Source organism: Tursiops truncatus, chromosome 2, assembly GCF_011762595.2.
Source record: "Tursiops truncatus isolate mTurTru1 chromosome 2, mTurTru1.mat.Y, whole genome shotgun sequence".
NCBI lineage: Eukaryota > Metazoa > Chordata > Mammalia > Artiodactyla > Delphinidae > Tursiops > Tursiops truncatus.
In genome coordinates this window covers 87,171,885-87,188,740 of record NC_047035.1, presented here as the reverse complement: position 1 = coordinate 87,188,740, position 16,856 = coordinate 87,171,885, and the positions used below count along the sequence as shown (strand labels likewise).

The 16,856-nt window shown below is 36.2% G+C and overlaps 1 protein-coding gene across 4 annotated transcripts in view; it reads left to right on the top strand.

The window, feature by feature from the left end:
- SPG11 (SPG11 vesicle trafficking associated, spatacsin) overlaps positions 1–16,856 on the top strand; it is a 76,950-nt gene that overhangs the window by 12,888 nt on the left and 47,206 nt on the right. For all 4 annotated transcript variants that reach the window (XM_019935441.3, XM_019935442.3, XM_019935443.3 and 1 more), the window contains 10 exons: positions 4,229–4,361; positions 6,227–6,382; positions 6,790–6,965; positions 8,628–8,804; positions 9,677–9,748; positions 10,053–10,180; positions 10,500–10,681; positions 11,355–11,568; positions 15,192–15,395; positions 16,732–16,838. In XM_019935441.3, coding sequence (XP_019791000.2) covers positions 4,229–4,361; positions 6,227–6,382; positions 6,790–6,965; positions 8,628–8,804; positions 9,677–9,748; positions 10,053–10,180; positions 10,500–10,681; positions 11,355–11,568; positions 15,192–15,395; positions 16,732–16,838 — 1,549 coding nt within the window. The remainder of the gene's footprint in view (positions 1–4,228; positions 4,362–6,226; positions 6,383–6,789; positions 6,966–8,627; positions 8,805–9,676; positions 9,749–10,052; positions 10,181–10,499; positions 10,682–11,354; positions 11,569–15,191; positions 15,396–16,731; positions 16,839–16,856) is intronic.

Below are 16,856 nucleotides of genomic sequence, written 5' to 3'. Positions count from 1 at the left end.
GGTTGAGTGAGTGGCCCATAGCCATACTAATAAGGCAGGGTCTAGAATCAAAATCAGGGCACTTTCTACTGTACCACACAGCCCAGCAAGGTCGAAAACTGGAAAATGTTATGTACCAGACTGTTTTTTTAGTGGCAGCTTTATTGAGATATAATTTACATACCATAAAATTCACCTATCTAATGTACAATTCAGTGGGTTTTAGTATATTCAGAGTTATACAACCATCCTGTCTAATTCCATAACATTTTCATCACCCCAAAGAGAAACAGCATACCCATTGGCAATCACTCCCAATTCCTCACAAACCCTAATTTCCAAACAGTTAATCTCGTTTCTGTCTCTGGATTTGCCTATTCTGACAATTTCATATAAATGGAATTATAAAAAATGTGGCCTTTCATGACTGGCTTCTTTCAGTTGGCATGTTTTCAAGGCTCATCCATGTAGCATGTGTCAGTACTTCATTCATTTTTATGGCTGAATAACATTCCATTATGTGGATAAAGCAGATGTTTTTTATCCATTCATCAGTCGATGGACACTTAGGTGGTTTTTCCTTTTTGGCTGTTAGGAATTATCCTGCTATGAAAGGTGGTGTACTAGTTTTTGTGTCGTCATGTGTGTTTATTTCTCTTGGGTGTACACCTGGCAGTGGAATTATGAAGTCATTTAACTTTCTGAAGAACCACCAAACTGTTTTCACAGTTTCACAGTGGTTACACTATTTTACATTCCCACCAGCAATGTATGGGAGTTCCTGTAGCTCTCCATTCTAACCAAAACTTGTTATTGTCCAATTTTTTATTATCATAGCCATCCTACTAGCTCTGAAGTCAAAGTGAAGTGGTATCTCATTGTGGTTTTGACTTGCATTTCCTAATGACTAATGTGTTGAACATGTTTTCAAATGTTTATTGGCCATGTGTGTATCTCTTTGGAGAAATGTCTACTTAAATCCTTTGTTCATTTTGTAATTGAGTTATTTGTTTTTATTTTTGAATTCTAAGAGTTCTTTCTATATTCTAGACCTTTATGAGATATATGATTTGTAAATATTTTCTTCTGTTCTGTGTGTGGGTTGTCTTTTCACCTTCTTGATGGTGTCCTTTGAAACACAAAAGTTTTTAATTTTGATGAAGTTAGTTTACCTTTTTTTTTGTTTTTTGGGGTTTTTTTTTTTTTTTTGGTCACTTGGGCTTTTGGTGTCATATCTAAGAAATGAGTGCCTATTCTGAGGTCATGAAGATTTACTCTTATAAGAGTTTTATAGTTTTAGCTCTTACGTTTAGGTCTTTGATGCATTTTGATTAATTTTTATGTATGGTCAGTGGAAGGGACCCAACCATTTTTTGTCATGCTGACACTGTACCTTTTCACTAAAAGTCTTTACAGAGGTAGACACTTTTATTTTCCTAATTGCATCTTTGCTTGATTTACTGCTTTACTTTGTGCTGGACAAATGGTCCAGCACCATTTGTTGAAAAACTTACCTTTATATACTAGAAAATATTTATTGTAGAAAATTTGAGAATAGGAGAAAAAAGAAAATTAGTCTCTTACAAATCTATTATTCGGAAGGAATAGTGTTTACTCTTAGGTTATTTCCTATAGTTATTTTTCCTAAATATTAATGTTAATAGTCAGATGCTAGCTCATTAATTTTCTTATCTATAGATAAATATTGTTTATTATTTCCAGTTTATGGGTGAGGGAACACAGAGAGGTTGTGAATTCTAATACAGATATACTTGGACACTGAGCAATAGCACCAGGGTTTGAACCCAGGCAGTGTGACTGTAAAGCCTCTGTCTTTATACATAGTGTGTCCGTGTAGTGAGTTTAATTAGGATGATGTGGTATTACAGCATTGTTTTGGCCTTAGTCTCCCCCCACATACAAACGAGTGAATTTGTTGAGACTCAGGTATAGCCTAGTAAGTACTCAGTTTCATAAATGTTCCATGTGTGTGAAAATTGAATGTGCATTTTCCAGTTGTCACAATGGTACTTCAGTCAGAAGTAGTTAGAATTTTCATACTTTCCTCAGTTTCTCTTAACCTCTCTTAACTCATGTCTTTGGATAATTCCTTTATATCACTCTTTCAGCTCATTACTTCTCTTTTCAGCTATATCTAATCTGGTATTAAATACATCCACTGAGTATCTGGTTTCAATTTTTATTTTTTTAATTTCTAGAATTACTATTTGGTCATTATTTTTAAATGTGTTATTTTGAAATTTTTCAAATTTATAGAAAAATTATAAAAATAATAAAATGAGCATCCATTTACCTCTCCCATTTACCGACTTAACATTTTGCCACATTTGTTTTAGCTGTATGTGTACTTCTTATTTTTGCTGAACTATTTGAAAGTTGCAAACTTTGTAACTTTTCATTCTAAGTACTTTAACATATATCTCCTAAGAGCAATAATATTCTTATTTAACCATACATAGTATAGTTTTTCCTTTCACTACCTAGTGCAAAGGTGTGGTTTGTTTATGGTCTCCCTCTGGTGGAGTAATTTTTCTAGTTCATCTTCTTTTGGCGATTGTCACTGTGCATAGACCCTAGGTTTATCCTCTTTCTTCTTCTTCACACATAACTTTCACCAATACCTCTCACCTAGCCTGCCTGGCCTAGCACCCAGAACTTCAGCCCATTGATTCTCAGTGTGGTCCCCAGACCAGCAGCATTACCATCTCCAGCAGATTTATTAGAAATGTAAATTTTCAGGCCCCAACCCAGACTTAGGGAATCAGAATCTCTGGGGAATGGGCTCAGCAATCCACATGTTAACAAGCTCTCCAGGTGATTCTTAGGCACAGTGCTCTAGGCTAGGCATGGGAAACTTTTTCTGTCAAGGACCAGAGAATAAATATTTTAGGCTTTCCAGGAAGATTTCTGTTACAAATACTCAGATATGCCATTATAGCCATTGACAATAGGTAAATGAACGGATGTGGCCGTGTTCCCATAAAACTTCATTTACAAAGACAGACAGGAGTTGAATTTGGTTGGTGGGCCCTGTTTTTCAGCCCCTGCTTTATTTAGGTCGTCAGAGATTTGTTTATACTCTCTGAGGATTTTTCTCTTTCTTTCCAGTTCAACTGAGCGTTTAAAGGTATATTTTATAAACACACACACGTAATTAACCCTTGAACAACATGGGTTTGAGCTGCGCAGGTCCGCTTGTATGATGACTTGTTTTCAATAGTGAGTACTACAGTACTGCACAATCCAAGGTTGGTTGAATACATGGATGTGGAACCTCTGATTCAGAGTGATGACTGTAGAGTTATACATGGGTTTTTCACTGCACGGGAGGATCAGCGTCCCTAACTCCTGAGTTGTTCAAGGGTCAACTGTATATATATTTTTAAATCTGTGATTTTTACGTGTTCTTTATAGAAAACTTTCCTCAGATGCTTACTTTAGAAATGGGAGTCTGTATTTAGCCCGCTTTTTCAGTTTAACTTTTTATCATACTGCTTTAACATTTTAATTAAAATAGACGATAACTGTGAGGGTGATCCCTGAGTACCTAGCTTTGAATGGTGTTAGAATTACAGAATGGTAGAACTAAAGCAGAACTGAAGTTCAGAAAGGTTACAGAGACTTGCCCCAAGTCATATGGTCATTGTCAGAATCCTCACTAGAACTCAGGTACTCTTGCAAGATAAAGATAGCCTTGTGGGGACTTCCCTGGTGGTCCAGTGGTAAAGAACCTGCCTTCCAATGCAGAGGACGCGGATTCGATCCCTGGTCAGGGAACTAAGATCCCACATGCTGCAGGGCAACTAAGCCCACACGCCACAACTACTGAGCTCACGTGCCTCAACTAGAGAGCCTGCGTGCCACAAACTACAGAGCCCACGTGCTCTAGAACCTGCACACCACAGCTACAGAGCCCACGCACCCTGGAGCCTGCGCACCACAACTAGAGAGAGAAAACCCGCATGCCCCAACTAGAGAGAAGGCTGTGCGCTGCAACGAAGAGCCTGTGCGCCGCGATGAAAGATTCTGCATGCCTCAGTGAAGATCCCACGTGCTGCAACTAAAGACCTGATGCAGCCAAAAATAAATAAATAAATAAACATAAATCTTAAAAAAAAAAGATAGCCTGTGTCTCTTTGTGTTAGTACATTAAGTTGTAAAGTTTAAAAAATCTGTATCCCAATTTTTTTTCCTATTGTAATTTTTTTCTGATTTTCTCCCACCTCAGGCAGGAATAGAAAATCGTCAGCTGGACACAGTAGATTTCTTTTTGAAGAGCAAGGAAAATCTTTTGAGTCCATCCTCAAAATCTTCTGTACCTGATCAGTTTGATCACTTTCCATCCCATTTATATTTAAAACGTAAGTAGTGTAGAGACTTCTACATTTGTATTTATCATCTTTCCTTTTTAATCACTTTCAAATTATCGTTGTGTTTTCTGATGACTTATTTATTTGCCAGGAGTCAGTCATAACATTTTATTTACTTTCTGGAATCTTGAGATAGTTGTGAGAATCTATAAATGTTCTTATCATATGCGTTGATTATTCATATCCTGTACTGTGCTTTGTATCTTTGGTATGCAAAGAAGAGATGATCTTTCAAATTCAAGAGCATTTTATTCAAAAGAGAATAAACTTCATTTGCAAAAATTTCCAGCTCTTGCAGTTGTCTGAGATATTGATGTATAGTGGCAGTGCAGCTGGCTGAGTTGGGGACTGGGACTTGTTATAAGACTTCTCAGCCTGACTCTTCTGCTTTTTTGCTACATTAGCAACACTTCTTTTCAAGACTTTGGCTTTCATTTTTAATAAACGGGAGCTCTGCTTTTCTTCTTGGACCAGGTAGTCATGCAAATCCTCTCTTTAGAGGACAGGGTAATAAAGTGTGTTTTCCCTTGTACATAAAGTTTTATAATCTGCTTTTTTTTTTTTTCACTTGATAATATGTTACAGACATCTTTCTTGATAATGATAGATATACCTATTATCTATGGTGGCATAGAATTTCATTGTATGGGCTGTACCATAATTTACCCAACCAAACTCCTATTACACATTAGGTTGATTCTAATTTTTACTATTATTGGCAATGTGCTATAAATGCTGTGTGTTTGTGTGATTTCACATATGTACAATTATTGGGATTAATTTCTAGATGTGGAATTCACAGGTCAAAGAGACACACAATTTACATTCTTAAATTTTTTTTATAAATTATCCTCCAGAAAAGTTTCACCAATTTGTACTCTTAAGTGGAGAAAATGACAACCTACTTTTTCTATCAATTTAATGTTAGTCCTTACTGACAATGTGGATTAGAAATTTTATTTTTTAAAAACATTCTCTTTTGTTTTGCGTGCAGAGTTTGGTCTCCTCCCTCTTGAATTGCTAACTTTTTTATGCTCCATTGTTTTTTTTAAGCCTGCTTGAATTTATAGAGAAAGGCCTGGTTTGTGGTGTTGAGGGGGACTCCATCAATGATTATATGGTCATTACTCACTTCTGCTGTTGGGTGGTCGGTGATTACTCCTTATTCCACTCTCAGCTGCACTGCTTTTCCTTAAAGAGTGGGGATGGATCTGGAAACAAGAAGCATAGGACTAACTTTACCTGCTTTCTCAGGGTAAAATCCATGTTTCCCATCATTCTCACACAGGTACAATTCTAGAGGTGGGGCCAATGCTAAGATAAACAGGAATCATTTTATTTATTTGAAGCTGGCAAATAGAGGATTCAGGGGCCTTGCTTTCACCTGTGTGTTTAAGAGAATGGTTTTGGAATCAGACAGGCTTAAATTCAAATTTTGTCTGTACTTTCAAATTAGCTTGGACAAGTTATTTATCCTCGCTAAACCTCAGTTTCCTCATCTGTGGAAAGGGGGCTATAACACCTACCTCTCAGGTTGTTAAATGGAATAAATGAGATAGCATTTATAAAACACCAACTACGGTACTTAAAATATAGTAGTTGGGCAGCAAAATCGTAGTTACTAGTCATACCGGTAAATGATGACTAGTAGTAAGTAGAGTAAGTAGCTAAAGTAGAGTAAGTAGCTAAAGTTTGCAAGTAATGAGACTTCATGAAAGTTTTGTGAGCTTTTCGAGAATAAGACATTAGTCTTTGTCTTATGTTTTAAGATATTGCAGCATGGTATTTCTGGATAGGTTAATTTTACTGGGAGTATCCTGGTGTTCTTCATGTTCCTTTCTTTGATTTTTCCTCAGATGTGGAAGAGCTGACACCAGCATTGGATTTACTTTGCTCAGCAATTAGAGAAAATGATTCTGAAACCCAGAGCAAACACTTTTCGGAACAGTTGCTTAATCTTACACTGTCTTTCCTTAACAAACAAATAAAGGAGCTTTTTATTCACAATGAAGGTAAGAACAGCAGCAAAGGAGGGGATAATTAGCCCATTCTTATGTCAGGACAGAGATATAAGTGGTCCTATTGCGTGAGAGAGCGTAAGCCGGGGAGTGCCGTTTGCTTAGGTTGGGTCAGTGTGTAACTGAGTGAGTGAATTGGGTTTTAATACTGGGAAATTTGGCAGAAAGAACTAATCATTGTGAAGAGGGTGAAAAGGGTTATATTAAAACATGGACGTACTTGTAAATAGGAGAAAGCTCAGAGATTTTTTTGTTTGACATGAAAACGCTGAGTTTGAATTTTGCCATTTTGTAAACTTCTTTATGATAGCTCAGAGTTTATTCTGTCTGTGCGCACGCACACACACACACACACACACACATTTATGTATATGAAATTGGCACGTTGGTGTTTTCCATAGGGCTAGATGAACATCTACAGAAAGGAGTGAACATTTTGACCAGCTACATTAATGAACTTCGAACCTTCATGATAAAGTTTCCTTGGAAGCTAACAGATGCTATAGATGAATATGATGTAAATGAAAATGTCCCCAAAGTAAAGGAGAGCAATATATGGGAGAAGCTCAGCATTGAGGTAAATATGAGTAATTATCACTTCTTTTATTTGCCAGACTTAGAGGATCTGAGAAAATGATAGAAGAAACAGAATTTAGAATCTGAACACTTGTGATTCAGAATCTTTGGCAAGGGTTTTAGGTTTTATAGATTTTTGGATCTCTGGGCACAACTTCAAATTTATGTCTGCAAGTTTCATTTACTTAATTCAGAACACAGATAGGCTCCCTCTTTATGCCAGATCTGCCCATTTGGATCCAGGGACAAACACCCGACCCCAAACTCATTGTGAACTGTCACTCCTTCAGTGTCTAGGGCCTGGCACTTTGGACTTATGCATTCTGCCTGACCCTTGAATAAATCAAATTGCTGCTGTTGATTCTATGTTAGGAAAATTTTATGACATTATTGCTTAGAAGTATATTCGAGTCTTATCTCAGATTCTAGTTAAGATATTTTGTAAATTAAGTTTCCTGTATTTATCAACTTGCCTTTCTTTGTATAGTGTAAGTTAATACAGCCAAACTCTGATTCTTTTTTCTGACTAGGGACTGGAAGAATTCCTCTAACCTCTTGGAGAGTGTTGGCATTGGAAAGACAAAGGCCAGAATAGCTTAACCCAGAGGATCAGAATTGATAGGGTTTGAAAGTTGATAAGGCTGAGATGCTGCCAGGTTCACAAGACTGCTCTTCCTGGGGTGGAAGGGTAGGGAAGTACCTGCTGTGACTGCATTTTCTGTCTCTTAATCATTCTCTAGCCAAAAATAACTTGATTTTCTTTCCACTCTTTAGGGCTTCCCTCTTCCCGTCTCCTTTGCAGGTTTCATTCATTTCCTGTTTTCCCCTCTTTTAATGTGCTCCATGGCTTCATCCATGGTCTTCTGTTCTTTTTACTCATATTCATTGATTTCTAATTTTGGGGGAGGTTACAGTCCACTTTGATGAAAGCAGTGGATGCTGTCTCCAAGAACATGCATATGAATACATGTTCTTTTTAAAATATGTATATCTTCCTAAAATATATATATGATTATATCACCCTTGCTTTTAAGATCCTTCAGTGGCTCTGCATAAGTTTCAGGATAAAATCCATCTCACACACACAATGCCCTTTATGATGGAGCCTTTGCTTTTCTTTCAAGTCTCGCCTGCTACTCTCTTCAGCTTTTTCTCCAGTTATATTAAGTAATTTGGAGTTCTCTGAATGCTTGATAACTGTTTCTTGCCTTTATGCCTCTGCATATAATATTCTCACTTTTTGGAACACATGTTCTTTTTTCAATAAATGTATGTAACACATACTTGTCTTTAAAACTTTTACTTTATCAGTCATCTCTACTAGGAAACCTTTTTTTTTTTCATCTCTCTTATTTAGATGTTCCTTTTCTGGACCCTCCTCTCTGGAACCCTGGGATACCTATATCATCACCCTTATCATACAGTACTATAATCAGTCTTTATTTGCATTTCTTGTACTAGTCTAAAACCTCCTAGAGAGCAGAGTCCATCTTTTGGTCAATTCATGTCCCCTGTGCAAAGCCCCAAATCTAGTAGAAGGTTTTTGGTAAAAGTCCCTTATTGAGGTACTCAGTAAATGTATAAGTCCCATGTTGATAGTCATAATAAGGTAATAAAGAGGGACTCAAAAAGCAAATATTTTTTTTCCTTCCTTCTTTCCTAGGAAGTTATTGCCAATGCCATTTTAAACAACAAAATACCAGAGGCACAAACTTTCTTCAGGATTAACAGTCATTCTGCTCAAAGACTCGAGGAGTTGATTAGAATAGGCCTAGATTTGGTCTTTGACAATTTGAAAAAGAATAATATAAAGGAAGCCTCTGAGCTTTTGAAGAATATGGTAAGTGGCATAATCTGTTTGATCATAAAGTCTCTAATGTAAGAGAAGTTCTCTTATGTATTTAATATAATTTCTGGTTGATATAAAAATTGATTTGTATTCATAGATGTGTCACAAACTAAGAAATTTGTGTAACTTTTACTAAGAAATTATGACAGTAATACTGGGAAACATTCTTTGGTACTAAGAACTTTCTTGAAGAAATTTTTGATTGGAATTTCCATCATTTGTTCTCTGTTAGATTTGGTACTTTGGTTAGAAGGAGACAGTATTTCTCATAAAAGATTTCACACATGTCAGAGCATGCACAGGACCTCATTATTTGTTGGGGGACATTCTTTATTGTCCGTGTGACCTCTTATATCTCCATTTGAACTTTCCAATGGCTTTTACCTTTACTTTGTGTTCCATGGTTTTACTTCATTTGAGAAGGGAATGTCCTAGAGGTGGGGTTCCTGGACAAAGCTGAGATCTGGGCCTCATCTGCGTGGTTGAGGTCTTGCCCACGGTAACTTTCTGAAGTTCAGAGGAGTGAAGCTATGTAAAGGTTGTTATTTACACAGACTTTTGTCTTCAAGTGAATCATCATAACAGATAGCTGTAGTTTTGGTACTATGGTAGCCTGGCATTACCCTGAATTGTTCTGTGTGCTGCCTTTCTTCTGGCAAACAAAGTGCCTTAAGGACTTTAGGGATAGGCAGTAAATATGCATGATAGATGTAGAAAATGAATGTTTACAAGAGCTGAAAAGTTGTGGAATTCTAACAAGGCGTATGTCTATACTAGACTACTTCTGTATTTAACATATATTTATGTTCAAAATAGCTCCATTACAAAATGTAAGTTTTCTTGATTTTCTATGTTTACTTCAGGGCTTTAATGTAAAAGACCAGTTGCTCAAGATATGCTTCTATACAACTGATAAAAACATACGGGACTTTTTGGTAGGTAAAGGTGAGACTAAGTAGTTTACATTTTCTAGTAAATGTTGGTGAAATTTCAAAATGAATTATTTTAATATTCAACTAATACCCAGTAAGTAAAAGTATGACAACTCTTTTGTCTTTTTAAATGATCATTTTGCATTTGTGGTAATGGAAAATTTGTGTGAATACATACATTGCCTCAAAAATTCAAAACATTATTCTTAAATGATATTTAAAATCATGACATTTGTTTTGCAAATGTTCTTGATTTTTGTGAGGTCACTGCTTTAATTACTTTTTTTTAAATTACTTTTTATTCAAGGTTGAAATTTTAAAAGAAAAAAATTATTTTTCTGAAAAAGAAAAAAGAACTATAGACTTCGTGCATCAAGTTGAGAAGTTTTATTCAGGACATTTCCAAGAAAATATGCAGATCCAGTCTTTTCCCAGGTAGTCTCATTAGCCCCCTTTTTATAACATGGGAAGAATATTGTAGACAAGGCTTAGCTTATAACTGTTAGCATGGCCTTCTTATGTGGAACTGAGCTTACATTCCTTATGAAGATAAAATTTGTATCATCTAGAAGAGACTTAGGAATTCCCTGTCATTTCAATATGTGCGTAATCAGATATATATTTTTAAGATAATAAATACAAAATTAAGAGTATTGAATTTTGTGTTCCCCAAAAGAGTAGAACTTCTTGAACAGAGAAAAAGGAATGATGCTTTTTCCTCTAAAATTAAAAAAATTTCTTATCACTCTTTTAGGTATTCGATAAAGGAACAAGATTTTTTCAAGCACAAGTCTGTTTTGGACTCATTCCTTAAATATGATCATAAAGATACAGATAAACTTAACAAGCAAGATCACAGAATTGTGTTAACTTGGGCTCAGTGGTGGAATCAACTAACACAAGAATCCATCCTTCTCCCCAGGATAAGTCCAGAAGGCAAGTGTGAAAGAGCCTAAAATCTGAGCATAGTGAATGAGGATTAAATAAGGCATTGGTATTTGAATATTTTGGTGTGTCCTCATTTTAGAATTCCTTTTGGGGAAAAAACATATTCAGTTACTTTAAAATGCAAGTCATTACATTGAGATTGAGCCCTTATTCTTGAGGTTTTTGTAAGGGATTTATAATGTGATAGCGAAAGAGAAAAGTCCAGTGGTTCAGTGAATTGAGATTTCAAGGCTAAGAGTTCTCTTCCCAGCCTCAGAGTGACATTCTTTGTTTTTCCAAATAGTCTTTGGTTTCTTCCTATTTAAACTGAGGATCTGTATCATACCAGGGCTCTGGGGAATAACTAACACTGGCAAACAGTGGTAATTCATAGGGTGTCAAATTCGTGTTTATTATTACAGCCAGAGTTTTTATTTATATTAAGGAAAAGAAAAGAGAAAAGAGGGCTAATATATCGATTATAAAATGAACAACACCACAAAAAAAAAAAAATGAACAACACCACAAAAGAGGAAAATAGTAAAAGAAGCAGAGGGCCTGAATAATTCATCTGTTATATAGATATTTGTCCAGATCATCATATTTACTCAATTAGTGTTGAGCTTTGTGTCAATAATCATCATTCATTGCTATTTTAAAATGTATTTTCTTCTTAATGTAGAATACAAATCATATTCTCCCGAAGCCCTCTGGAGATACCTCACAGCTCGCCATGATTGGTTCAGCATTACCTTGTGGATTGGAGAATTTCAGACCCGGAATAGATTTGCCTCACTTCAGCAGAACAAATGGCCCCCTCTGACTGTTGACGTTGTTGATCAGAATACTTGCTGCAACAACTACATGAGGAATGAAATTTTAGATACGCTGGCCAGGTACTGTAAACTATGGGGATGTGTAAAAGGAAGAACAATAAAATACAGTGGTGCAACTTTTCCTCTGAAATGCCATAAATCCAATGCAACATTGTTTCATAATATTGATATTTTAAAATTGAAAGGGCATTATTGTATATTGAGGTTTTAAAATCACATGTATTTAACATTAGGTAGTGAATAGGCTCTCAAATTCTACATGAAGGTTCTTGCCAAAACACTGTATATGCTTTGGGGTAGAAATGGTAAGCTATCCATGGGGATACAAGGACCAAGTGACAAGAGCTTGCGATGAGGATACCTTAGTATCCTGTAATGTTTCCCACTCTTCTCAGTACTATCACTGCACCCGTACGCCATGTATGGCCTTGAACTAAAGAGGACAGCTCAATTAAGAAAACAGGGGAAGTATCACTTGAAGTGATAACTGAAGACTTTAAACTTTTTTTTTTAATTTATTAATTTATTTATTTTTGGCTGTGTTGGGTCTTCGTTTCTTTGCGAGGGCTCTCTCTAGTTGCGGCAAGCGGGGGCCACTCTTCAACGCGGTGCGCGGGCCTCTCACTATCACGGCCTCTATTGTTGCGGAGCACAGGCTCCAGACGCGCAGGCTCGGTAGTTGTGGCTCACGGGCCCAGTTGCTCCACAGCATGTGGGATGTTCCCAGACCAGGGCTCGAACCCGTGTCCCCTGCATCGGCAGGCAGATTCTCAGCCACTGCGCCACCAGGGAAGCCCAAGACTTTAAACTTTTAATTCATTTCTAAAAATAATTGTTAGCTTGAATCATGTGAACTTGCCGTTTGTGGAGGTGAAAAATGGTTGAATATCAGCAATTTCATAGAGCTCAACCTATCTCCCTAAGCTGTCAAAATAATGAGACTTAACATATTTGTTAATTTTTAAGTTTCTTAAAATTATTTCCCATGTATTCTTTTATATTTATACTTATTGGGGAAGTATAACTGTACTGTCCTACCCAACTTAAAGATGTGGAGAGGGAGATCTAAAGAAGTTAAGAGCTTTGCCTAACCCAGTTACTTACAGGCTTCAATCATTTTACCCCTGACTTTCTAGTTACTGTTCTTTTCATTGCACTAAATCCTTTTCTTCTTGTTTGCTAAAAGTAGACTTTTGTATAACTTGTATGCTTATCAAATATTTTGCTTAATACTTGATTGTTTATAAAGATAATATGTATGTGTTTTAACATGAATTATGACAATAATGAATTAGTGAGATCTACTGTATTAACAGATTAAAGGGAAAAAATCATACCACCCTGATAGATACAGAAAAGCATTTGATAAAATTCAACATCTATTTATAATAAAACCTATTAGCAAACTAGGAATAGCTGCAAACTTCCTTAACTTTAAAGAGATGTTAACAAAAAATCTTCCAACTAATATTATACTTAATGGTGAAACATCACAAGCATTCTCTTTAGATTTGGAACAAGACAAGCCTGCTATCAATTCTTCCCAAGTTGATCTTTAGATATAGTGCAATCTCAGTGAAAATCCCAGCAATGGATTTGACAAGCTGATTATAAATGTTTATATGGAAATTCAGAGGGTCAAGAACAACCCTGAAAAAGAAGAACTTGCCCTACCAGATATTAAAACTTACTCTAAAGCTATAGCAATTAAGACAGAAGAGTGAGCATAGAAACACTTTTTTTAAAAAATTATTTTTATTGATTTATTTTTGGCTGCATTGGGTCTTCGTTGCTGCGCACGGGCTTTCTCTAGTTGCAGTGAGCAGGGGCTACTCTTCATTGCAGTGTGCGGGCTTCTCATTGCGGTGGCTTTTCTTGTTGTGGAGCACAGGCTCTAGGCATGCGAGCTTCAGTAGTTGTGGCATGTGGGCTCAGTAGTTGTGGCTCATGGGCTCTAGAGTGCAGGCTCAGTAGTTGTGGTGCATGGCACCACATGGCATGTGGGATCTTCCCAGACCAGGGATTGAACCCGTGTCCCCTGCATTGGCAGGCAGATTCTTAACCACTGTGCCACTGGGGAAGCCCTGAAACAGACATATATGTATGCTCACCTTATATATGACAGAGGTGGCACTGCAGAACAGTCTTTTTGGAGGAAAGAATAGTCTTTTCAACAAATGGGGTTGGGATAACTAAATAGCTATATGGGAGAAATGAAATTGGACCCTCTGCCTTATATCATGCATAAAATCAATTCCAGGTAGATTTTAAAACCTAAATGTAAAATGTAAAAATTATAATGCTTTTAGACGGTAGGGAAGAATATCTTCATGACCTTGGGAGTAGGGTGGGCTTTCTAAGAGGCCTGGCAGGGCAAAGGAAGACAGCAGTTACTGAGACCAAGGGAGCTGCCTGGCAGGAGTTGTGTCTCTTAGTGGAGAATGTTAGCCAACCTGCTGTCACCTCACACAGAGAGCGCCAAGGTATCCCCATCCTCCCTTTTTCTTTAATTCTTATCTCCCGATGGGAGTCTCCCATAAGAGACGAAACCAAAACAGAAACCTGAGGGCACAGGAGTCTTCTAGAGCAACCCATACAGGAGAGCCTCCAGGGACGCAGAGCAGGAGAGTAGAGCTTGGATCTGGAGGGGAAAGATACCAGCACACATAGACATTTCACAAAAGAGGAAGCACAAATGGCCAATAAACATGTGAGATGTTCTTCCTCATTTGTAATCATGGAAATGGAAATTTATTTTACCAAAAATCTAGGAACAATGACCATCAAAGTTAGAGCAGATAAGTAAAATGTAGTATAATCGTACAGTGGAACACTATATAACAATGAAAACTAAAAAACTATAGCCATAGGTATCAACATGGATAAATCACACAATGTTGAGTAGAAGAAACAAGACAATAATATATCTAAGATGTTCCCTTCTTATATAAAGTTTGAAATAGGCAAAACCAACCTTATATTATTTGGGGTTACACACATGGGTGGTAAAACTATATGGGTGAATAAAAGTAAGGGAATAGTTATCATGAAAGTAAGGATAGTGGTTACCTCTGAGGGCAAAGCACATGTAAAGGGGGAGGAATACACAAAGGACTTCTAGGTACAGTGTTCTGTAATCTGGGTGGTGGCTATGCAGTGTTTCTCTAAACTCCACATAATATGTTCTCTGTACTCCTTTAATGGTATGTATGATGTACTTAACAGTAAACTTATAAAAAATATTTAAATGCAAATTTCTATTCTTTAATGGTTGGTCTATTTAAATTATTCTGCTTTAATTTCTTAATGATTTTGTTTGGATATTTTGGTGAATTCCTCAGTGTGTAAAGCATCTAGCTTCAAGATTTAACCACTGTTGCCACACTGGATTGTACAGTTTCAGTAAAAACAAAGTAATCGAGGTGGCTTAGTTTAGGTTTTTGAAATATTTAATATAACTGGAGACTGTCATTACTACATTAAAATACTACAGTGGTGCAGAAACCTTTATTGGAAGCTAGCAAAATATGTGTGTCTCAACATATTTATGGGGTAAGAATTGGCAGTATTAATTTGTAAATACTTTTAACTAGTTGAGACTACTTAACAATGGAAATGATTTGGTCTGCTCTGAATATAGCAACTTTTTAACTTGCCATCTTTTATTTAAACCTGCCCAATAGGAATGGAATTTTTCTTACATCTGAACTAGAAGACTTTGAACTCTTTCTCAAAAGACTGAACCGTATTGGGGGCGTGATGCAAGATACCCTCCCTGTTCAAAACTATAGGTCCAAAGATGGTTGGGATTTCCATTGTCACTTCATTCTCTATTGTTTGGAACACAGTCTGCAGTATCTTCTTTATGTCTTTCTTGACTATTACAAGTGAGTACTAAGAATTAACTTGTCCTTGAGCAGGCCTTCATGTTCCCTCTTTCCGTACTACTTCTGAATGTGACTTTTAGGAAAATATTAAGCATTCTCGTGAGGAACGCTGATCTTTTTGAAGTAGTTCCTCCCACTCTAACATTTGGTACATCTTTTAGTTCAATACTGCATTCAACTAAATGCTTATTATGTGTTTTTTTGTGATGTTAATTCTGTAACATCTCTGTTAACCTTTTAAATAACCAGAAATTAGAAAGAAATGCTTTACAAGTTTAAAAGAGGGAGGATTCTAAAGGTTAACTTGGACTTCTTTGATATTTTCATTACCAAGCAAATGTTAAAAACTTTGAATTCATCGCCACTGCAAGGTATCTTAGAAATGCTCTAAAGCTTATATTTAGATAGACAGATATCAATATATATTGATATCTAAGATCAACCTGCAGTATTGTTATCTGTGGCCAGTGTTAATTGCTATTGGGTCAGTAATAATAAAAACAGTAGTAGTCTCTAACATATGAGTGCTTACAGTGTTCTTGACACTAGGCTTAGTACTTTACATGCATTATCTCATTTAATCTTCAGAAAACCCTGTGAGGTGGTTACTTACTCCTCCATTTCACAGATGAGGAAACTGAAGCTTTGAGAGAGACTAAGTGCCCTGTTTAAGGTGTACAGCTAGTAATTGGTAAAGCTAGATTTAATTATACTTATGTTTGATTCCAGAACCCACATTCATGTGCTAGGGAGAACATTTTTATTTTATTTTGTGTAGTAAAGACTAGGAAGTCAAGCAAAGGGTGTATTTCTTGTTCATATCATTAAGACTTACTTTGAACACAGAAATGTTTTCCTGAAAGCTACTGGCAAGTGAAAGTTTAAAAGCTGTATTTTTAGAGGACCTGTTATGAGCCTTAACTGCTTAGTCCCAGCTTCTCTTGTAGTTACGTAAAGGTTTTCAAAAACCTCTTAAGTTTGAAAAAGCTAAAGAGCGTTTGTTGTTAAAAAAAAAAAAAAAAAAAACCAATACAGCGTATCTTCAAGTGCAAAGATATCTGGTGGTAATCTTATACAGAGTTGGTAAAATTTCATCACAGTAGGAAATACATTTTAAGTGATATTATCCCTGTCTCTAAAATTCTCTATTTCCAGATCATAAGGCATATGTAAAACACAACACAAGACTGGGATTATATTGTGTTATATTTACTTTTTAATTACAAAGTTCTTTTTTTTTTATGCTAGTTATCCCCTGAGCAAACATGGTTGTAATTGTCTGTCTTATCCTCTATGTTAATCAGATAGTTTTTTTGTTTGTTTGTTTTATATACAGACTTAGTCCTCCAAATTGTCCCTTTTTGGAAAAAAAAGAATTACATGAAGCTCACCCTTGGTTTGAATTTTTAGTCCAGTGTCGACAAGTTTCCAGTAATTTAACAGGTATGGGTGTATTGTATT